At 47.6% G+C, this 22,641-nt stretch overlaps 1 protein-coding gene across 3 annotated transcripts; it reads left to right on the top strand.

Annotated features, from left to right (window-relative positions):
* The first annotated feature begins 3,972 nt into the window (after positions 1 to 3,972).
* Positions 3,973 to 20,418, top strand: SLC48A1 (solute carrier family 48 member 1). 3 transcript variants are annotated; one of them, XM_052809536.1, is made up of 3 exons: positions 3,973 to 4,138; positions 15,289 to 15,456; positions 17,398 to 20,418. In XM_052809536.1, exons 1-3 carry the CDS (start codon positions 4,000 to 4,002, stop codon positions 17,532 to 17,534), a joined length of 444 nt encoding a protein of 147 aa, XP_052665496.1. In that variant the 5' UTR covers positions 3,973 to 3,999; the 3' UTR covers positions 17,535 to 20,418. The 3 variants fall into 3 exon arrangements, with proteins under 3 accessions (XP_052665496.1, XP_052665498.1, XP_052665497.1); XM_052809538.1 differs by lacking the exon at positions 3,973 to 4,138 and adding an exon at positions 8,820 to 8,946; XM_052809537.1 differs by lacking the exon at positions 3,973 to 4,138 and adding an exon at positions 11,803 to 12,332 and having other exon boundaries at positions 15,336 to 15,456.
* Positions 20,419 to 22,641: the final 2,223 nt, after the last annotated feature.

The following is a 22,641-nucleotide window of genomic DNA, read 5'->3' as shown; positions in this document are numbered from 1 at the left end:
GGACACGTACATCTGCACGGCAGCAGCCTTCCGAGGGTGATGTCAACCCCCTCGGGTGCCTATCGCAAACAGCATCGCCGCTCTCATCCCGTTTCTGACAAAGGGATGCACGCACCGCTCTCTTCTTCGTCGGCTTTTGGTGGGTATCGGCTGCAGCCCAACGTATTTCTGCGTGTCGGTTCTGCTCCTGAGTCCTATCACACATCAGAGCTGGTACCTGCACCCTTGAGCCGAGCTCCTCAACGGACCCATCCTCCAAACCTGTCCCGTATCTCAGCAGCTCTCCATGATCTCCTCGTGCCTCCCCGTGCCTGGCAGAGAGCTGGGATGCACCGACAGACTTGGGTGCCTGGGGAGAGCCGGCAGCCGATCTCCCACCAGCTCTTGAGTCTCATGTGGTGGATGGTTACTAATGCAGGAGAGCGTTTCCTTCCCATCAGCAAAGGTGAAGGAGCACAACAGAACGGATTTCTTTAGAAACTAATGTACATTACGTCCACGAGACCACTTTATTCCACTTTCCAAAGCAGCATTTACTCTTTCCCAGTATTTACCCGCGTTGACGTCCTGTTTTCTATGGGAAAAGCCCAAGGTCTCCCGAACCCATCACCCAGCCTGGAGACAGATCTACCCACTTGTGATCTCCAGATCCCTCCTGCAGCCTTTTAAAAGACACATTGACCATCTCTGAGGTTGGTCTAAGTGATAGACCTGCTCCCCAAAACCTGCTCCCCTTATTAGATCTCCCCAAATCCTTCTGGATGATTTTCTGCTGTGGCTTGATCTTCCCTAAATGATCTATTTGAACCTTGATCATCTGAAAAAAAACAGACTTTCTTGTTTCTGATCAAGTCAGAGAGGTTTTCTACCCGTAAAAAAATTATTCCACAAAATCTTTTTGTCTTTGGCACCAGCCGTTCAGGCAGACTCAGCAGAGTTGGCATGACACTATAGAAGTCGTCTCCAAATTTCTGCTGGGTAATTGGCGGAAAGTAGGTGTGAGAAAAGTCTGAGCAGAGAGAATGGAGATGGAGCTGATTTTACCTGTTTTGACACAGAATAGCTGACTGGCGTTTGCTGACGCCGCTTATTGTGCTTTCAGGTATGTGCACGCAGCATCTGAATTCCTGCAGTGGCTGCAGGAGGCATCAGGAAAGAGGGGTTTTTGCAGGTCTCAAGGTTTTTATGCTAAAAAAACACTAACAGCATGTCTTTCCCCCAGCCAAAGGCACCCAGGACAAGCAGATCTTTGCAGCCATCCATGCCAAGGGCACCTGATATTTTATTAATGTCACTGAGTCTTTGAGGACTGTGCTCAGCCCTGGGATGCGTCAGGCTAAGACTCGGCATTGCTGAACCCAAACGAGCTGCAAGATTATCCATGTTTTCACCAGTGACCGTGACCGATGCGCGTTCAGCATCTCAGGCATGAGGTGTGCACAGAATAACATCCCATGGCGCGGTCCGAGAAATGCCGTTTCTCCTCCAAGCCCTGCGGTGAGCTCCCCCGTGAATTTTTCCGATTCTTCAGCCAAGAATGTGATAAGGCTTCACGGGTCGGTCACACTGCATAAACATTTTCTCCGCTCTCAGATCCCATGACCTGCTCTTGAACTGGCAGAGCTGAACCCTCAGCCACATCTCTCGGCCCCAATGAATGTCAACATTTGCAGACCTGCCGTTACTGTCCTCATCATCATGTCCTCCAAAAAATGAGTATCCTCCACATCCTCCCCACGTTCTCCGATGGTTTGTCACTTGTTCCCCTCCACTCAGCACTCGTTGCACCACATCTGGATGCTGTGACCAGTTTTGGTCCACCAGTATGAGATAGATGTCAATGAACTGGAGTGAATTCAATGGATGGCCACCAAGATGGTTGGAGGCTGGAGCATGGTTGGAAGCTGGAGGTTCTCCATGAGGAGAAGCTGAGGAAATGGCGTTTGTTCAACCTAAAGAACAGAAGAGTCTTGGGGTCACATAACAGCAGCCTTGAGCACCTACAAGATGGTTGTTGAGAAGATGGAGCCAGGTTCTCCGTGGTGGTTCACAGCAGGAGGCTGAAGTCAGAGACATTCACATGGGATGTACAGAGAAACTCCATCCTTGGTGGTTTTCAAGACCTCGCTGGATAAAGTGAAAGAGGGAAGGGGAGATGTTGTTTCAGGGATGTCTCAGACTGAAAGGGAAGGAGGCTGCTGCCATCTAGAGCAGGGACTCCTCTGCGTGCGGTCCCAGCAGCCAAGCTGCAATTTCCCAGGCCTGGAAAGATCATCTTGGTAGAGACTAAACACGGAAAATTAAGGAAAAACCATTATGAGCTGGAACAGAGCAGGTAATGGATTCCCAGGCTCTGGGCAGAGCATCCGTCCCTGCCGTCCTTGAGCGGCAGACGATGCACCGTTTACACAAGTGCAATTAATAATTGATTCGAAATAAGTAGAAAAAGCCCATTCTCGTCTCCACCCCCACTGCAAGTTTCTGCCTCCTGGGTTTAAGTGCAGCCAAACCCAGCCGGCAGCTCAGAAAATGAAAAAATGGTTTAAAAAAAAAGGGGGGGGGGAGAAAAAGGGAACGGAAAAGCCCCAAAACTACTTAAGAACTTTTATTAGGTGCCCCCAAAGCCACAATGCCACAACCGAGCAGGATGGTGCTGGCTGAAGAAGGGAAACTGCCCGAGAGAGGAAGCGAAAGCTGCGCAGAGAACGTCCCCAACCCCACGTGCTTCCCCATCTCCCAATGTCCCCGTGTCCTCACGCCTCCTGTGTCCCCCCACCTAACCCCATGCCCCCCCATGATCCCCATGTCCCCTCCCATGCCTCCATGTGCCCGTCTTCCCGTGCTCTCCGTGTCTCCCTCGTGTCCCCCCATGTCCCTGCGTCCCCACCCACCCATGCCTCCATGTCTCCTATGTCCACCTGTGCCCCCCACACCCTCCAGTGTCCCCGTGTCCCCACACCCTCCCTGTCTCTTTTGTGTCCCCCCCATGTCCCCATAGCCCAACCTCCCCATGCCTCCATGTCCCCTGTGTCCTCCTGTGTCCCCCACATCCCCACGCCCCCCCGTGTCCCGACACCCTCATGCACCCCGTGTCCCCCATGTCCCCACCCCTCCATGTCCCCTCCTGTGTCCCCACGCCCCCCCATGCCCCCGCTGTCCCCCCGTGTCCCCACACCCTCATGCACCCCCCGTGTCCCCCATGTCCCCCTGCATGCCCACCCACCCATGCCTCCATGTCCCCTGTGTCCTCCTGTGTCCCCCATGTCCCCACCCCAGTGTCCCCCACCCCCCCACGTCCCCACACCCTCATGCACCCCCCCGTGTGCCCCATGTGCCCCCGTGTCCGTCCCCTCCTCCATGTCCCCTCCCGTGTCCCCCACGTCCCCACGCCCCCCATACCCTCCGCTGTCCCCCCGTGTCCCCCCGTGTCCCCACGACCCCCATACCCTCCGCTGTCCCCCATGTTCCCACGCCTCCCACGTCCACCCCGTGTCCCCCCATGTCCCCACGCCCCCCATACCCTCCGCTGTCCCCCCGTGTCCCCATGCCCCCCACGTCCACCCCGTGTCCCCTCCCGTGTCCCCACGACCCCCACACCCTCTGCTGTACCCCATGTCCCCACGCCCCCCATACCCTCCACTGTCCCCCGTGTCCCCACACCCTCATGCACCCCCCGTGTCCCCCATGTCCCCCTGTGTCCCCCCTCCATGTCCCCTCCTGTGTCCCCCACATCCCCCGTGTCCCCACGTCCCCCACGTCCACCCCGTGTCCCCCCATGTCCCCACGTCCCCCACACCCTCCGCTGTCCCCCCGTGTCCCCACGCCCCCCACGTCCCCCCGTGTCCCCCCGTGTCCCCACGACCCCCCCCGCCCCTCAACCATGTCCCCGCCCCGCGCCTCCCCTCGGTCCTCCCGGCCGCCAGGGGGTGCGCTAGCACGGGGCGGGGCCGGGTGTCGGCGGGGCGGGGCGGGGCGGGGCGGCGGCGCAGCAGTGCTCCGATGGCGGTGAGCCGGGCGCTCGCCATCCGCTTGGCCTACGCGGCGGTCGGTGCCCTCATGGGCTTTTCGGTCTTTTTCACCTGGAGCCTGGCACCGGCCTTCCGACAACCCGCTACGGCGGCGGCGGGGGGGCTCTCGGGTACGAGGTAGCGGGGGGAAGGCGGCGGGGCGGGGCGCTCCTGCCGCCGCCTGAGGGAACTCCCGCAGCGGGGCCCGCCGGTGCGTGCTGAGGGAGGGTGTGAGGGGCGTGGGGGGGTGAAAGGCCGTGGGGTGCCTTCTCTTGGGGGTGAAGGGCAGTGGGGTGCCTTCCCTTGGGGGTGGCAGGCAGTGGGGTGCCTTCCCTTGGGAGTGAAGGGCAGTGGGGTGCCTTCCCTTGGGGGTGGCAGGCAGTGGGGTGCCTTCCCTTGGGAGTGAAGGGCAGTGGGGTGCCTTCCCTTGGGAGTGAAGGGCAGTGGGGTGCCTTCCCTTGGGAGTGAAGGGCAGTGGGGTGCCTTCCCTTGGGGGTGGCAGGCAGTGGGGTGCCTTCCCTTGGGAGTGAAGGGCAGTGGGGTGCCTTCCCTTGGGGGTGAAGGGCCGTGGGGTGCCTTCTCTTGGGGGTGGCAGGCAGTGGGGTGCCTTCCCTTGGGGGTGGCAGGCAGTGGGGTGCCTTCCCTTGGGGGTGAAGGGCCGTGGGGTGCCTTCCCTTGGGGGTGAAGGGCCGTGGGGTGCCTTCCCTTGGGGGTGGCAGGCAGTGGGGTGCCTTCCCTTGGGGGTGGCAGGCAGTGGGGTGCCTTCCCTTGGGGGTGAAGGGCAGTGGGGTGCCTTCCCTTGGGAGTGAAGGGCTGTGGAGTGGGTGCCTTCGCCTCAGTGCTGCTGTGGGTGATCCCTGAGGTGAGGGGAGATGGGGGGGGGGGGGCGAGTAGCGCTTCCCCGGGAGTGCAGACCCCCTCAGGAAGCACCTGTGAGGGTGGGTGAGCCCAGAGCACCCCCATCACCTCATCCCGGGTGCGTGGTCTTACCTGGCCAAAAATGACCAAGCGGCCTGAAAATGGGAGGGAAGCGATAGCTGGTGGTTGGGGATGGCGTTGAGGCCAGGCTGCCGGTGTGTGGCAGCTCCCTTGCCTTCACGATGTGTGCATTGGTTTTCTCGGAGTGTTGGTGGTGAAGGTGGCAAAACTGGGCTTGTGGTGTGTGGGGGGGAAAAAAAGCTCTGTCTGGTGGCTAGAGCAGATGACAACAGGATGTGGTTTTGGGACTTGGGTGGGCTATGCTCTGTTTTGGGAAGCCTGCAGGTGATGCTTTCCCGATTTGCCCAGGAATTCCTGACCTGGAGGGGCTTGTTGTGCCCACAAGGGAGTGACTTTTAATAAAAACTGTTTGCGAGACTTTAGCTCACAGTGTCTGGCTGTATTTCCAACTTGAAATGCAAACCCATGGTTTGTGGGACACGTTAACTGCATCTGTTGATAGTCATCCCTGGGGGAAAAAAAGAAGTTAATTTATGTATTTTATAACCTCTCTGCTGGTGAAGAGGGAATTGTTCTAGTCTTCCCCTTGGTCCCAAGAAGATTTTTGCAATGACATCTAGCAAACTTGCTGCTTGTGGTATAATAGCTTTAGTTAATGATGGTGTACAACTCGCTATGTTGTGGAGAGAAAAATTCTAAAAGTTCGAGGCTTAAGTTGTGTGTGGCCATCAGAGTAGGTATATCCACATCCACAGGCTAGCCAGCATTGTTACAGAAAAGAGGATTTTATTTCAAAATTATAGTTGAAAGCTTTGTTGACTTTCCTAGTAAAATTTTGGTCTGGCAACCTGTGTTTGTGTGCTCTGTATTTTCAGGAAAGAAAAGAAAAACGCCAGCCTCCTGACATTTTTACCCCCTGTAAGCATTTGTGCCAGCTGCTCTGAAACAGGCATTTGGGCTACTTGTCATACAGGCCAGAAGCTGTAAACTGCATCTTAACGTCCACTGGAATCAGTGAGATTCAGATGCCTACATCGGTTGTGGACCTTAGTTAATGATTGGGTTGGAGCAGAACATTGTCCTCTCTTGGTTTGTCAGCTCAGCAGCTCATGGCTTTCTCTGGCTGAGTACCTGGAGGAAGAGTAGAAAGTGAAGTTAAACTTTGTAAAGAATCTGGCTTACTTCTGCTGCGTGAGCAACACCAGTGCTCCTGTGTACCTCTTGGTATTTGCTGTGCTGTCCGCAGCTGTGAGGTGCAGGGTTGTGGTTGTCTCTCTGCTTCCTCTCCCTCCAAAAAGCATGAATTCCAGCTGGAATTGGAATTAAGCAGAGAACTTCCAACACCTCCCTTTACTAGGTGGCACAAGGAAAGTTGGAGTGCTGTATCCCAGAAATGCACAAGAAAATAACAAGTAATATTTTATGCTGCATGCACGTGCTGTCTTTGTGTTCACAGAGGAATTTTGGAAGTCTGCATTCTAGAAGGAGGTTGGTGAGAAAGCAGAGAGAGGAACCATCCTGTACTTTCTGTGCTGAAGTTATTTAGATTATTGTCTGCCAGGAGAAGGAGGTTAGTGTGCTGGTTAATTACCAGGTAATTCAAGCTAGTTGAGGTAATGAGGAGCAAGGCAAGCAAGAAACAAAATTAAAAAAAAAAAAAAAAGTCATTTGTTAGTTTGGACTCTGAATTTGTGTGCTCTCAAACATCTGTTGAAATGTATATAGGTAGAGTCACAGTAGGATCACAAAGCCTGAGAAACAGATTAAGAAATGTATGTTCTGGTGTGAGATAAAGCTGATTTAAGGGGTTGCTGTCATCTTAAATTCATGGCTGCTTTTTCCTGCCCTTCTGCTTCGCTTTTCTACCCTCTCAATGTCTCAATAGGTGAAGTGTGCTCCAGACATTTGAGATGAGACTTTTATTTTAGGCTGCCACCCCTGAACTGAGGATATGTAGTGAGCTGTCTCACAAATGTTGTTATCCCCGCGATGGAGGGGTCAGAAAGGAGTTGGGAATAAAACCACTTGTGTATGGGGAGGACCTTTTACATTCATTCTGCTGCTAGACAAATGTTAAAGTCAAGTTGTGCCCTCGATTCACTCCTAGCCTTTACAAATCGACATTTCATGTCCTGCACATTGGAGCCTGCATGGGTAGAGAGCTAAGTGTTGCTTGTTTAGTTGTGGAGGAGCCAAAAAAAAAAAAAAAAAAAAAAGCCATGTTTTTTTCTGTGCTTCGAAGCTAAGGCTACTTGCTGAAGTAAGATTGTTCTTGGAAAAAAAATCATGGTGTGTAGGTGGTTTGCATTATGCTTAGACACTGTGGATACTTCGGTTTCAGGTAAGCAGGGCGTTCACTTGGTTTGTTTCTGGCATGCTTCATTAAATCACCCGTTTTTTATCGTAACATGCTAACTAGTACTTCTACTGGCAGAGAATGGCAGGAAAGGAAGTGGGCGAGCTTCTGAAATTTTCCGCCGAGTAGACATTTCAAAGTTAATTGTCAGGCATTGTTTTGTGCCCTTCAGTCTACTAATAAACCTGTTGCAACTTTCTGCGTGTTGCACAGGATAACATAATGTGGAAAGATGGCTTCTCCCCCAAAATATGTGACCCAGCTTGAGTGCTGGGGTGCAGCGTGTGCGCTGCTGCGGCTGGTGTCATTGTGAAATCAAACCCCTGTGCTGGAGGTGTGTTTGCTGTGCTGGGTGGGTTTGGTGTCTTTAGCACAAACGGGGTTTTTGGCCCATATGTGCCTTTTTCATTCAGAAGCTTCAAAAAGTGATCTGAGCACCTGCGAGTGAGTTGCAGGTTGGGCTGCTGTGGCTGGGAGCTCTGACATTGTGTGGGGGGGGCAGAAAATTGTTTAGGCTGGTGTATTTGGCAGCTTTGCAGCAGTTCCTCGTTAATATGCCTCTGATTAAGCTGAGGCTTTGCCTGCCAGCCTTCTCTGTGAGTGTGTGTTTGTACATGTTTATCTAGTTTTAACTATCTTTCTGGTTTTCCCATCACCTCCTGTGTGTTTGTCATTGCTTTTCTCTTGCCTGTGTTGGTGAGATGGATTGCAGCCTGCTGCAGCTTTTGTTGATGTGCCGTTGGTTTGTCAGGGACCTGTGTTTTAGGATGTTTATCCATATACTTCCTCTCTGTAAGAAGTCCTACTGATTCCTGTCTCATTAGGAGTCTGTATCTGTCTCTCTGTAATCAGTTTATTTATCTTTTGCTTATCTTCTAGAGAACCTTTCCTGCTACATTTTGCATTGAAATCTGCCCTCCACTGCTGCTTATACTAACTCTCATTTCTCTGATACATTTCCTATAATTTGAAGTAAAGACTTAGATACTTGTTTACTCCAAGTTCTTGTATTAAAGTTCTGTGGAGGGAAAATTGCCACATACTGATGAGTCTGTAACTAGAGCCCTCAGTTACCTCTCATTATGAAACCAGAAGCATGTAATCTAAGGTGCTGAGCAAACTACCTTTCCAGTCTTTCCGGTTGGCTTTCATAATAATAAACCCCACACACAATGCCTAGTAAAATCAACTCACTAATCCTCAAAATCTTAAATATGCCTCTGGGCATGCATACTTGGGAATTTTGGGATCATCTTAAATCAGATACAGACCTTCTGTATCATATCCTTGTTTTAAAGAGAAACACCCCATTGGGTGTTTCTGATAACCTGAGGGACAGCAACTTAATCGACTAATCACAGGACCCAGAAAGTCATTCCTGAGTTAATACTGGCTGTCTCGGTGGTTTGCTATTTAATTTTGAGCTAGTCACAGTGGCTTTTATAATTTACTGCTTGTTTGTATGTTTGACCTTCTCCCCTCGCTGTCTTAAATTAATATTTTTCTTTTTTTTTAAGTAGGCCATGAATCTCTAAGCATCTCTGCTGTTTTCATTCTGCCAGAGGCAGTTTAAAAGAGAAGAAAGCAATTAAATGTTTTCAGGATGTATCCAGCCCTTTACTGAGTGGCTTTTAATGTTCTTGTGTATGTATCTTCTCTTTTTAAATTTAATAGAAAGAGAGAGGTTTTTTTTCTGCTCCAAAGAGACTTTATTGGCTGTTTCCAAGCTGCTCAGATATTTCTGGCAAAATATAGAGCTTGTGCTTTGCAAATATAATGTGGACCAGATATTAAAGCAGCTGCAAAGAAGATGAAACACAAAATGTACTTTTCAGACACTTGAAACTTTAAAAATATCTGATAAGTAAAAGTAGTAGAAGCTAGTTTATGCTGGACACAGTATCTGTTGTGTACAAAAGTAGTGATTCTCTGATAACTAATCTACCTTGCATATTTACTCAAATTGGCTTGTTCCCTATCCAGGGCTGGAATAGCATGGCCCAAAAGCATTGCAGCGATGGAGGCATGCATTTTTAAATGTTTGGCTTTGCATATAAAATGCTACATATTGTTTGATTAAGGTTTGTCTCGTGACTGCTTTAGTCCATCGTCTTAGGGAATGGAGAAAAGGGAGGGAAGCATGCTAAAAGAAAATGCAGAAAAGACTGCACATGGCTTATGCTGAATCGTAATTTAGTTAAGTTGTGAGGAGAGAATGAGTCCCTCCTAAGTGCTGCTGATGTGCTGGAAAATGTGATGATTTCATCTTAAATGTGAATGGTACAGGCACAGAGCGTCTGAAATCTGTACATCTTGTTTCCTGCTTCTGAAAATGGCTGAGCAGACCGACTCGGTGCTGAACAACAAGCTGCAATGCCAGGTTTTTCTTGCACGTGTGCGGCCCAATCTGCTTTCCTCTGAACCAAAACGTCCTGTAATATTAAAGCACTCAATTGCACGTGTCCAGAGGGAAATTTTGCCAAGTGAAAACCAGTTTTCACTAGAATACTCCAAAGACTCCTCTCCTTTGAGAGCTGTTTTCCTAAAATATTTCAGTGTTGATCCCCAGCTATTTTGGCAGAAGAGCTGTTCAAGAAAACCCATTTTTAACCTCTTCCAAAAACAGCTGAGGCTGAGCTAGCTTGGCTTTAGCTCCCGGAAGAAAACATTTTACCCTTTCTGGGAGTCAACCAGACAAAGCAAAGTTTTCGAAACTTAGAAATGGCAAAATGAACTTAGGTTGGCAAAGCTCAGGCTCCTTTTGGAGTAGGTATTTCTAATGCTCCAGCTAGAGTAATAGACCCTATAAAAGAAGATTGTTTAGACAGAAAATGACCGAAGGCTTTGTAAGCACTCTGAAAGAAAGTCTTCTAATTGATCACCACAGGCTTCATATTTTCCAGGACTATGCAAGTAGTTTTTAATATTGTTTTTCATTTTTATTGTCATTTTGTTTGCCATCTTCTTGGTCTGCCATTATCAACATGCATTTTGAGTTTCAGAAGGTGGGAATAAGAATGCTCTTTGCAGAATAGCTTCTGTGTGAATGTGTGTGCTTGGTTTTTTGGCCCCTGTTGCACATTTGTTGTTTTTTCCTAGAATCTGTAACGCCCATTAGTGTTGTACACAGTGTCCTGCCACAGCATGGAAACGTGGCGTGACATGTTTGGCCTCTGGCTGCTCTGACCTCAGGGAAGGCAGCTGTGCTGTTATTCCCTGTCAACAATGCAACTTGTTTTGCTGGGACCGAAGAATTGGTCAGTGATGAGCAGGGGTCTGAGAAAACCTTTTGTTTGTCACAGTTTTTGTTTTTATGTTTGGAGAAAGGGAAAGTTTGTTTCACTTGAGCTAAAGTATGCCAAACTTTCGAAAGGGCTTATCAAAATATTTAGATATTGGTGTTTTTCTGTAGGAGGTTACAGATTGAGGGATTGCTTTTGAACTTGCCTTTTAGAATTTATTTAAACTTGTTCCAAGTATGCTGTAAGTTTTTGTATTTTAAATAGGAATTAATCTTGTCAAAATACCTGTTAACTTATGTTTAAAAAAACCTGCCTCTGTCACTGTTGTTTCAGATGTACTCATGGTTGTTTGATGGGCCAGTTTCCTTTTCCTGCAGCTTTGTGTACTTGGGATAATTAGTTTTTGATTTAGAGGTAACTTTCCCGTTGCTCTATGTCGGAAATCCCTTGATTGTGTCTTACTGAGCCACTCTCAATTTAGGGTCATTCCAACCATGATGTGTGGGGTAAATCCACCAACACAAATGTTTCTCTGAAAGGGGTGTAAGATTTTTGATGTTATTTTAAGCAGGTGATGTAACTGGGGCTGACAACCACGAACGCTACTCCAGGGCTGCATCTGCAGGTTCAGGTATTGCTTCTGTGTATGAATGCAAAGTGCATTTGTGAAGGAGGAAGGGATTTGGGGGAATTGCCTGAAGTAAAAAAGAAAACCTGAAGATCCTGCAGTTAATCATTCCACGCTTTAAATGAGGCAAAACTTTTATTTCCTATTCCAGTAAAAACTGTTTCAAAAACTGTTTTTTTGAAGTTGTACAGCTGAATGAATTAGCTGTTCTTCTATTACCTACATGTAGCTAATGAGTTGGTGTTAAACCTGCAAACCTTTTGCTCTCAAGGTCTGCAAAGTGAGAGTTTTCACATTAATTAAAAATACTAGTATGGTTTTTGTTTCTCTGTGTGATAATGAAAGTCTTTTCTGTAAATCAGTACACCTAATTTGTTCTTCTCACCACTTAGCTTATGTATATTGGTGAATAGGAGGTGATGTTTCTTTTCCTGAAGCCAATTTCAGTTGAATTAAACATGAATCAAATGCTCCATTCCAGCATTCATGGACACTTTTCCTCTGGAGTTAGTTAGAAATAGTGTGGGGGTTTTTTCCTGCTGAATGCTGTATGTAGATAAGCAATTAGTTTAAAGAAGGCTTTTTAGAAAAGGTACATGTTTGGTTAGTGATAACTATATTTAGCAATAGACTCTGCTTAAATTAGATTCCCTGCAATAATTGTGTTTTCTTCGTGTATTCAGGCTCTAAGCTGGATTTGCCATGCCCTACTATTACATGGCTTCATCCCACTTGGTATGCCCCTTCTATTCACATGTGTTTGTCAACATCTGGATGGTGGTTTTGCTTTCTTTTGTGGCTGTTCCCTAGTTCTGAGCAGCACTGGTGGGGTTCATGTGCTGGCCCGAGTATGATCTCACAAGCTCAGGATGAGCAGATTAAGCAATTGAAAAAAGCAAGTCCTGTTCTCATTTCTCCTACCTGTCCCTGAATGCATGCCACCAATATTTCTTATGCCAGTGCTGATGGTTTTCAGACAGTATTGTGAGCTGGTTTAACGTGTTGGAATGCTTTTCTACCACTTTAGGAAAAAAAAAGATCAACTGCTCTGCAAGCTGGATAGCTTCACCAATGGTTCTGAGTGGTGTAGCAGTCTAAGGGAGAGGAGGCAAACATGCAGCTGGAGCTGGAAGAGACTCCTTTCCCCTCTATTTCACGTGGTAAAGAACATGATGTTGGCTGAGCTGCCTGTAAAAGGATACCCCGTCTTTAATGACCGTGTGACCAAACTCGGTCCTTCAGCACGTGGTGAAGTTGTCATGAGGCTTTTTTGCTTAGTCATGTGTGAGGCAGTTACTCTAGATGTTAAGAATTAACTGAACACAACAGTTTGCCAAATAGCTTCCTTTCAAGTACTGTGTCAGCCTTTAGGGTCAGGGGAAGGTGCAGGGTCAGGCCTGGCAGTGGGGGCAAGATCAAGTGACAGTTCATGCGCTGCCTCTGCTCTCCCCGCGCAGAGCTTTCAGAGCATCGGCAGCAATTTTGGTGTGGAGACACCAGCAACTTGACTCAGCAGTTCAAATAAATTGTGCCAAGTCATCTGAAAGCGCTGGGAGGGGGAAGCAGCTTGTTTTGCTGACTGAAAACCACAAGTTGCCCATTTTTTAAAAAAAATGTGGGTTGAACTTGCTAGAGCACAAGCTTAAAGGTAATATGAAGTCGAGGAAGTGGTGATTTAGCAAGCTGAGTGATAGGGTTTTCCACCAAATCCCATGGCAGGCTTTTTGAACAGCATTGCCAACGCAATTATGGTCGTCTGCATCTGCAGAGCTCTGAAATATCTTCCGCCAGCTTTGTGATCTCTAGCACGCGTGCGTAGTGGTAGCCTGTGTGGAATCAGACATGGAAAAGCAATATCTGTAGCTGACTTGACGAGAGTCTCTGAATTAAAATTCTGACTGCCTGGAGCCAGAAAACATGCTTATATACCACTTAGGTACAGCGGGTCCAACCAGATAAAGTAATGGACTGATTCTGCCTTTCGTGAAAAGTCTGTGAGCTCCATCTGTCCTGGATATCAGCACTTCACCATTGGGTTTTTAGTTCACCCTGAGTGCTTTTGCTTTCACTTTTATGGTTTTGGGGGTTTTTTTGAAGGTTGTCCTTTTTCCACCCACCTCTTTTGTGGGCCACCACTGAGGGTATTTTAACTTTCTGTGCCCCATCCCAAGACATTGAAGAGGCAAAAAGCATTGCCAGGGTTCTACTGTATAGCCTGGAACTGACTTTGTGTATATTCAGCTTCATTTGATGTGCACCTGCAGTGCATCTGTTGTCCATGTGGGCGGCGAGGTCAGAAAACCTGCTAGAAATGAGCTGAAAGCTGCCTGGGAGCTGAAAAGCGAGTCCAGTGGGTTTGTACAGCAAGTCTCGACTGTGCTCATCTATGAGTTTTGACGCAGTTCTTTTTCTCTGTGCTATAATACGTTCTTTTAAGCCTTGGGAAGCTTTGGGTATAATGACCGTATCCAGTAACAAATGAGCTCTGGCAAGACTTGTGGCTGTCCTTAGTATTAAAATGTTTATCTTGTACCGGGCAAGGCTGGTTTTTGCTTCCTTTGATGTTGAGAAGTAGCCGCAGAGGGAGGTCTGTGTTATTGCAGGATACCATATAAAGCAGCCTGGTATTTTAGCAGTGGTGTCATTTTTTTTTTTTTTTTTTTTTTTTTTTTTTTTCCCCTGCTGCCCTTAAAACTGGAAAGGAGGTGGCAGCAAAGGAGAAATACAAGCCAGTTAGTTGCACCACTGGAGGTTCAAATTTCAGAAGTGCCGCCCAAGTCTTTGCCAAAATGAGTCAAATGTTTGAAGTCTGTAAAGTGGCTCTAACTATAGGTTGAGTTAGCGGCTTAAAGAGATTTAGTCATACTCTTCAGCGCTGAGACTTAAACAGAGGAACAGCTTGCTATAATTGGAGTTGGTGATGTTGCTTGTAGTTGGGATTGTATAATGGGGAACGACAGGCAGCCTTGTTCTGGCAGGTTATAAGACTTTGACAGGCTTTAAGCATGTGAACGGACAGTTCTTGTATTGGGTGTCTCTTCTAATTTTTTTTCTGAAGTGTGGTGAAAAGGTAGCAGTTTTTAGAACAAGATTGGGGAAGGATGCATCGTTTTTCCCTGTGTCAAACTGTTTACAGCTGTTACTTGGATGCTTTCATCCCTTTTTTTTCCTTCTGTTTCTTCCCTTTTGACAAGGGAGTTGAAATTTGGTTATGGACTAGTCACCTAAGCTTAGGGAGATGCCTTTTGCTGTTCCTATTAAAGCCATAGTGAATTTGGCTGTTCTTAAAATATATATATATGTAAACTATACGTGCTCAGGTATTTGTCTGGTTACGTAATCCAGACGTTTTGGGCCAGACCCAAAAGCATGGAGTTAGATTTAGGCCACCTTAAACACTTGGTGAGCATGCTTTGCCATAACTAGGAATTGTATGTACAAATCATCTGGGAGCTGAACTTCTACATCCCTTTACTTGAAACACTTGAAGTGTTTGGAGGGGATTTGTATAAATGGACTCTTTATGAAGTTAACTAGAGATAGGTTGGAGCTAAAGGACATGATGTGAAACGCTGAGTACTGAACAGATCCTGTATATCTTGATTTAGGTGTCTAAAATCAGTGGTCATGTAGTGGTGCTCTTCATCATCGTTTCCATATGTAAAAGGAGCTGCCTGGCCTTTGTGAAAAGGTGCACTAATTCTTGCCAAGTGCTTGGCTTGCTACGTGTAATGTTGTGAAAGCTGTATGGAGGATTAAATAAAACTGCACTGAGTATGCGTTAAATGGGTCTATTCCAAACAGGAGAACGAACAAGTTATTTAGGGGAATCCATTCAGTGAATGAAGTCCTTTCTGTGCCAGCCTGTAATCAGGATCTGTATCTTAAAGCCTGTGCGGAAAGCAGGGGGTCTGGGGTGGTCTTGGGGAGTGATGCTTGCGCAGGCAGCCGTTTATTCTGATATTTCCCCTCTCTTTTGGGGTGGGACATGGCCACGAAGCATTAGTGTTCCTTGGTGTTTCATATGGGGTTTAACGAGATATATATTTATTAGACACCTTTCTGTGTTGCAGTGTGATGCATGGAACTGATTCCCCTTGCTGTCTAATTGAGCAGGTGTTCTGGCGCTCTGGGCCCTAATCACGCATGTGATGTATGTGCAGGATTACTGGAGGACCTGGTTAAAAGGGCTGAGGTTCTTCCTCTTCATCGGGATCCTCTTCTCAGCTCTCTCAGTGGTGGGATTCTGCACATTCCTTGTTCTGGCCATCACCAAGCACCAGTGTAAGTACTTTGTTGCAGTAGGCAACTGGCAGAAATGACTAGCGATGCTGAGATTACTGGGATGGGATGTGAAGGAACAGAAGAGCCTGCGAAGCAGAGCTGGGGTGCAAATCTGGAGGTGCTCCTGCCATCTCTTCTGAGAAGTGTTGAGAGAATTTTGTGGAGGGGCTGCAAGGGTGCCATTGCATTTCATTTTTCTGCTGTGATATCTTGATGCCACGAGTAATTCTGCTGCCCAATGAGTGCCGCTCCCTTAGGGCATGATAGCTGCCTTGATAGGCCTGGTCTATAGGACTGCTGGCAGGCAGTCCATGTTTTCCAGCATTGTTTCCTATAGGAACTGGAATTTACTTATTTCTATGACAAATGAAGGGAGTGCTCTTAAACGTTGTCTCTTCAGCACTCATAAAACAGGTGGGTGAGGATATTGAAATCCAAACACAAGTCAGCAGGGTGAAAATGCCTTCTACACTTAGTCAGCATATAAAGCTGTGTTGCTATAAAATATTTAACATTGTCTAAGGAGGGTTCACGTAATCACTCCCAGTATTTGCTTGGCAATAGACCAAAGAGAGAAAGTTTGGGGTTTGTTTTTTTTAGAAGTTGTCTGTGTTTGTTGCTTGCTGCATTTGGGCTGATAGCCACTAAGAGTCCTGTTGTTATTGTACTCATGGTGGTGGGCAAGCTGCGTTGAGGTCATAACCCACCAAAAGCACTTGGCTTAGCCTAAGCACATTCCCTGTGGAGATTCAAGTGCTTCAGCCTAGTGGAAGGATATGAAAATACTTGTATGCAATTGTTAGAAATACAAATGTAAAAAGAAAACCAAATATTTTTCATCACCTCCTTTCTTGGAGACATGAGGAAAAACTGGTTTTGGGAAAATTTGGGGTTTTTAAGGGAAATGGAGGTATTTTAGGGAAAGCCCTAATTTTGGGGGAAAGTAGCACATCTGCAATGGTTATCTATGTATGGAAAGTTTAGGACTGGTACATTTAACGAGTGGGTTTTACTGAGTAAGTATTGCTTTGTGTATTCTTAAAAAAAAAAAAAAAATCTATCTTTATTTTTTAATAATGGCCAAGCAGCTTGCACTTAGAGGTGGAATTGCTTTACTCATTAGGTTATGTAAGTGTATTTCAAAACTGTTGACATCTCTAGAACAAAAAACCCTAAACATTGAAAATAAGCATGAAGACAGCTGACATGCACTCAAAAAGCAGAACCATACCCACTTGACTTCAAAGTAATCCCTAAGTAGAGGTGGTTTTATAATAGATAAAGAAGAAAGGTGTTCATTTGCAAAGATTCTCTAAAAATAGGCTGTTCATGTCGTTCACTAATGTGTGATTATCGCAGCACTGTATTGAAGACCTGCAGTACAGGTTGAAGCGCACTAGTATTATATATTAAATGTTGGTCACAACGATTGGTAAAAGCATTTTTAGAAGGAGGATATATTTTATTTCCTGTTTTCCCCCAAGATGTGCAGATTTCCTCTCTCCCTGCCATGGTGGGGGAGAAGGGAGTAGTAGTAAGGCAGGGTGAGAGAAATTAAGAATTGCAGGTTGAGGTTGTTTTCTGGAGCCACGTGTTTTTGCCATCCAGGAATTTGCGCAAACTCCATCCTTTGGGCCCTAAGCAAGGAGAGTTTGGGGTGGGTGACCTTACAGCTCTGAGGATCTGCCTCTCAAGAGATACTAATGACCTTCTTCAGACTGTGACCAGAGTACTCTCCTGTGGCAGAGATGAGGAAATTTTACAATCTGAGTCAGGAGAGCTGGGAATAAGGCACTGATTAAGCCTTGCTTGCAGAACAAGATCTTTAGATGCAGGCTGAAAATCTCCCAGGAACTAGGGGGCTGAGTTGAGTTCTTCCTGGCCAGACTGCATGAGGGATAAATGGATTTTTAAATGTATCTGTATCCTTTTCTCTCCTAGCCCTGACTGATCCCAGAAGTTACTACCTGTCATGCGTCTGGAGTTTCATCTCCTTGAAATGGGCCTTCCTGCTCAGTTTGTACGCTTACCGGTACAGGAATGAGTTTGCAGACATCAGTATCCTCAGTGACTTCTAACGCTTGGACTTCCAATCCTGTCTGAAGGTGCTGGATGTTTGAATCGCCCCCCAAAGGCATGGTAGATGCAAGAGATGTACGAGAGGCGGAGAAGGAACCCACCCAGTGCTGCTTGGTTTGTCTGTCTGCAGTAGGGGTTTTTCCTAATTGCTTTTACTCAACCATTTAAAGTTTGGCTAATGATGTCAATCTAGTCTTTCTGTAACTTCCCTGGGAGTCCTTGTGTCTGGTAGTGAGGTGAAAGACTCTACGTGCTTACACACAGCAGGCCTAGATCCACTCTTTGTGTTGCCCCGAAGTCCAGGGGAGCTTTCAAGTGGGGAGAAAGTCCTGGGCCCTCCAGGAGCTGCAGGTTCATACCTCATGGATGCAGCACCCCGACATCTTGTCCTCGTGAGTGCATCATCAGCTTGCTTCAGGTGGGTGCCCCAGATGTGTGTAGCAAAGAATGCTGCTGGTGAAGGTCAGCTCCTTTTGCACTGCTCTGCTCCTCAAAGAGAAAGGGAGAGATGAGCCTTCCTTTGTGGCAGGAAGTCCCTGCGTACCTTCCAGCCAGTACCCCACATCTTCCAGTATTTTCTTTTTACACATTGTACACAAGGTCAGCTCTCTCCTGTGGTCTGGACGTGCCTGAAGGGATGGGTCAGCAGCAGAGAAACACTAGTCATCTCAAGGCACTGTCAGAGGTGGAGAATGCTGTTTCTGGCTGCTATCCAGGATCATTTTAAAAAGGAACTTAATACCATATTTAACACTCACATTTATAGCATGTAGAATCAGGTGTTTGGCTGAAAGATGAGCTGGGCAAAGGCTTACCTACCTGAACCTCTGGAGAATCATGAATATGATTCTTCTACAATAAAAAAAAAATCTTTTTGTAGGCAGCACTGTGTTTCCTTTTCTTTATTCTTTACTCAGCTTCCCTGTAACAGTCAGGAGGATGAGAGAGGGGAGGAGGCATGGTACTCAAAACCAAGAAATGTATCCAGAGTCAGCTTCCAGCAAGCCTCTGAAACGAGTGCCACCGGCATAATGCAACCAGAGATAAATTGTTGGGCTCTCGTGCAGTGAGTTAAGAGGTGACAGGTCTACATTCATGGGCTGCTGTGTCAGATACAGCTGGGCTTGGCTGGGACGTCTTTTGCCGGATGGCAGCGAAGCTTTCTCTGCATTTCAGCCATGCATGGCACTGCTCTGTCAAACCTAAAACCTGAGTGGATTTAGTGACCTCTTTAATCCCTGTGTTTTGCTCCCTGCCAGCAGCTACCCTGAGAAGCTTGAAACCTTCAAGCGTTTACATCTTTCCTTGTTAACTGTATGTACTTCAGACCAGCTAAAGGTTTTGGGCTGCTGCTCTGGCAGAATCCAGGCTGGAGTTTTGCCATGTCAGGCAGCCGGTGCTGGCTGCTACAAAGTGGAAATGGCAACTTCCATGAATAATTCTATAGGTGGGTGAGAAGAGATGCAGGAAAAGCCCCCTGCCCCTGCAGACTGATGGAAGATGAAGGCGGCAGATGTTTAAAGGAGTCTCCCAGACACGGTTGTCCTGGCCACTTCTCTAGGTGCTGCTGGAGCCTTCCCTGAAGTGCCTTTTCGGCAGTCTGTGGCAGAGGGTGGGTGACGGGACCTGCTCAGGGTCTTGTGACGAGTGAGGTGCGAGTGGAAGGTCCTGCGTGCTCTGTCGTCAGCCCAGCTTTCTCTCGTGCCACACAAAACTCCCAGTCTGGTTTTGTGCAGCTGTCTGCTGGGGAGTATCTTGGACTGTCCTTTCTGTGTGCTTGCTTTCGTTGTGCTCTGACTGAGCTGTGTTTGAATCCCTCTCCACACTCAAAAGCTCCATCCACACCTTTGCTGGTCTGTGTTTTGCTTTGGAACATGAGTGGTTCAAGCACACAGTAATTCATTTGAGCTGTTGAGGGGATTTTGGAAGTGTTTGACACCACCTGTTGATTAGCGTTCTCCTGTTCTTGGGTAGGAAGATCCTCAAGTGACTTAACTAGATCGAGGAATGTGTAAACCTAGGTTATAGCCAGCTTTTGCCAGGGGACCTGCTGGAGTCACTAAACTCAGACAAAGGCTGGGAATGTGAAATGGGCTTACTTATGGGATTAATACTCAGGCTTTTAACTACTAAAATCTCCCTTACTGCTGACGTCAGGCTGCCAGCATGCCTGGCAGGGGATGGAATAGCTCATCTCGCTTCTCTGCCCAAAGCCGTGGTACCCACTGTGGAGTTTGCAAGTGGTTTTAGCATCGGTCATTTCAATAAGCCATCTCTCGTCTTATGTTTCCCCAACACAACACTGCCCACACATTTGCTGTGCTGGTGCAAGCCCCAGCTCTGATAACCGGATTGTGGTGTGCTTGGGACGCAGAAATCCCAACACTGGTCAGGCTGATGGAGCTCTGCTGCTGCCTTACAGCAAACCACTGTCCCTGTCTGTCACTAAATTACAGAGCCCTCCTGTCTGCATGCCACTGGCATCTCGTAGCAGCACATCAGGGGCTCCTTTCTTGGGCACGTGTCCCAGAGTCCTATCAGCTTACCCTGGAGTTTTTTAAAGTTTATTTTTGTGACTGTAAATTTGCCTACAAACAGCTCACTGAATCTAACCCCTGTTTTCTCCCTGACATGTTTTAGCTCTGGAATTTATACTTGCATCTCAGCTTTTTAAAAGATTGTGTATGTAAATATATAATATATTTTTACATTGTTTATGCTTTGTTTGCACGCTTGGTGTAAGATTTGGTCCTGCGGTGGGATGGTGTAATTCACAGTGGGGTTCATTTGTGTGTATCCCAGTGTCTCCTTGTACTAAACCACACTATAACTTGTATGTGACACCACAGTAAGAGCAGAAATACAGTTGTCTTTCTCACCAAATCAGTGTCTGGAGTGATTTTCTCTATTAAGTTGTTAACTTCTGTCTCTCTCCCTCCCTTGATGACCACCGGCAGGAGCATCACTCTTTGTGGGAAGGATGGGGCTGAATTGTACAAAACATTTTGCTTTTTGGGGTGATGTGGAGCCCCAGCACTTAACCCTGTCATGCTCTGTCCCTTGCATCTTTATCAGCACCCTCAACATCTAGCTCCACAGGCAGTGATACCTAATGTGGTTCCCCCCCCCGCCCAAATCCCTTTGCATTTTGGGACTTCAGCACAAAGGAATTTTTGAGCAAGTGATGTTGTTTCCAGCCCCTTTCTACTTGAACTGCAATGTGCGTGTCGTCTGTACCCGCAGTAAACGGGCGAGGGGAAGAGATGCGGCTGGATAATCTGCTGTGACGGGAGCACTCCTGACGGCCGAGCCATTGTCATCCCAATCTCAGGCATGCCACCACTACTGTCTGCAGAAGCCAAAACTCAGCCACCTTTTTAGCAAACCTGGCTGCAACTTCAAAACAGGGAGAGAATATTTCATCTTCCTGTGAAAAACCATATGCTGACTGCCTGGGGACAGGGTGCTGACTTTTTTTTTTTTTTTTTTTTTTTTTTCCCTCTCTTTGGGACTTCCAGATTTTATTTTTGCTGTTGGAATGAGACAGTCCTGGGCCTGGAGCACAAGTCTTATGAGGAGCGGCTGAGGAAACTGGGGTTGTTTAGTCTGGAGAAGAGGAGGCTGAGGGGAGACCTTAACGCTCTCTACAGCTCCCTGAAAGGAGGTTGTAGGGAGGTGGGTACTGGTCTCTTCTATCAAGTAACTAGAGATAGGATGAGAGGAAATGGCCTCAAGTTGTGCCAGGGGAGGTTTAGATTGGATATTAGAAAAAATTTCTTTACTGAAAGGGTTGTCAGGCATTGGAACAGGCTGCCCAGGAAAGTGGTTGAGTCACCGTCCCTGGAGGTGTTCAAAAAACATGTAGACGAGGCACTTCAGGACATGGTTTAGTGGGCATGGTGGTGTTGGGTTGACGGTTGGACTCGATCTTAAAGGTCTCTTCCAACCTAAACAATTCTGTGATTCCTTTAGCCGTCTCAGTCACTTTTACCCTCTCAGCAGCTTGGCCAGAACTTGCTGTCAGCATGTGCTAATTCACCTGGTGGTGATCCCAGCTATCTGAGGCAGCTCTTTGTTTTATTTTCCCCTCTTGGCCTCGGATTTCTCTTGCCTTGTCCGCAGCCTGAAGAGAGACAGTGCGGGCACTCACTTATCTAATCTTGTAGGTGGATCAGACACGTTTCATCCAGGCTGTGTCCATCTGAATGCGGAGAGTTTGGATTAAGCCATTGGTTTCCTAAAGGATGGAGGAAAAAAAAAGGACACTGTAGCCTATGAAGACCCTCTTTGTGGGATGTCAGGTGTCACTGGCTGCGGTGAGAGCTTGGTGCCCACCTAGGAATGGGCCGAGAGAGATGAGCAGGATCATTCCTTTGCAAATGAGTCCTGGTAATAGGCACATGCGTGTGCCTGGGCTGGACAGAGGATAAACAGCCCGCTGCTTCTGCCAAGCAGCAGATTTGATGACATGGACGGGGCAAGGGTTAGTGCTTTGGTAATACCTAACCAGGCTCAATCGGGTGGGGATGATGGTATTTGCTCTTGCCATCTCCAAGCGTCAATAAGCGCTGCCCAGCCTCCTGCTGCACCGTGAGCATCTCCTGCACGGCCCTCGGCAGAGAAATCTGCCCTTGCCCCAGGGAGCAGTGAAGAAGCAGAGGGCTAAGGTCCTGCGTGGAGACACCCGTCCTGCAGCCCCAACAGCTGAGCAACCTCGCCTGGCTTCACATGGGAGATATAAATCCCTGCACTCGCAGGTGAGATTCCCAAATCCCTTCTAGCTCTGGGTGCACAGAAGCTTTCCGCTGTGCTTGTGCTTCTGGTATTAGGCCTGTCTAAAAATTACCGGGGTTGGATGAGCAATTAGCTCTTGCCTGAATGCCAGCTGTGGTCTCAGAGCAAGCTGCCTGTCTCCTGTGTGGTCTCAGCTGGTAAGCGTGCTCCGAGCAGGCTCGTCCAGCGCCTGCGCAGATGAGGGGGAAACGAGAATCCTGCATCTCTTCTTCCTCTTAGGATTTTGGGAAGGAGAAGGCAGTTTTCGGAAGCTGAGCGGGGAGGGGAAACGCAAGGCGATGTCTTTGACTCAGTGCTGAAGGTTGGCTGGAA

This window comes from Harpia harpyja, chromosome 15 (genome assembly GCF_026419915.1).
Source record: "Harpia harpyja isolate bHarHar1 chromosome 15, bHarHar1 primary haplotype, whole genome shotgun sequence".
NCBI lineage: Eukaryota > Metazoa > Chordata > Aves > Accipitriformes > Accipitridae > Harpia > Harpia harpyja.
This window is presented reverse-complemented; position numbering and strand designations above follow the sequence as displayed.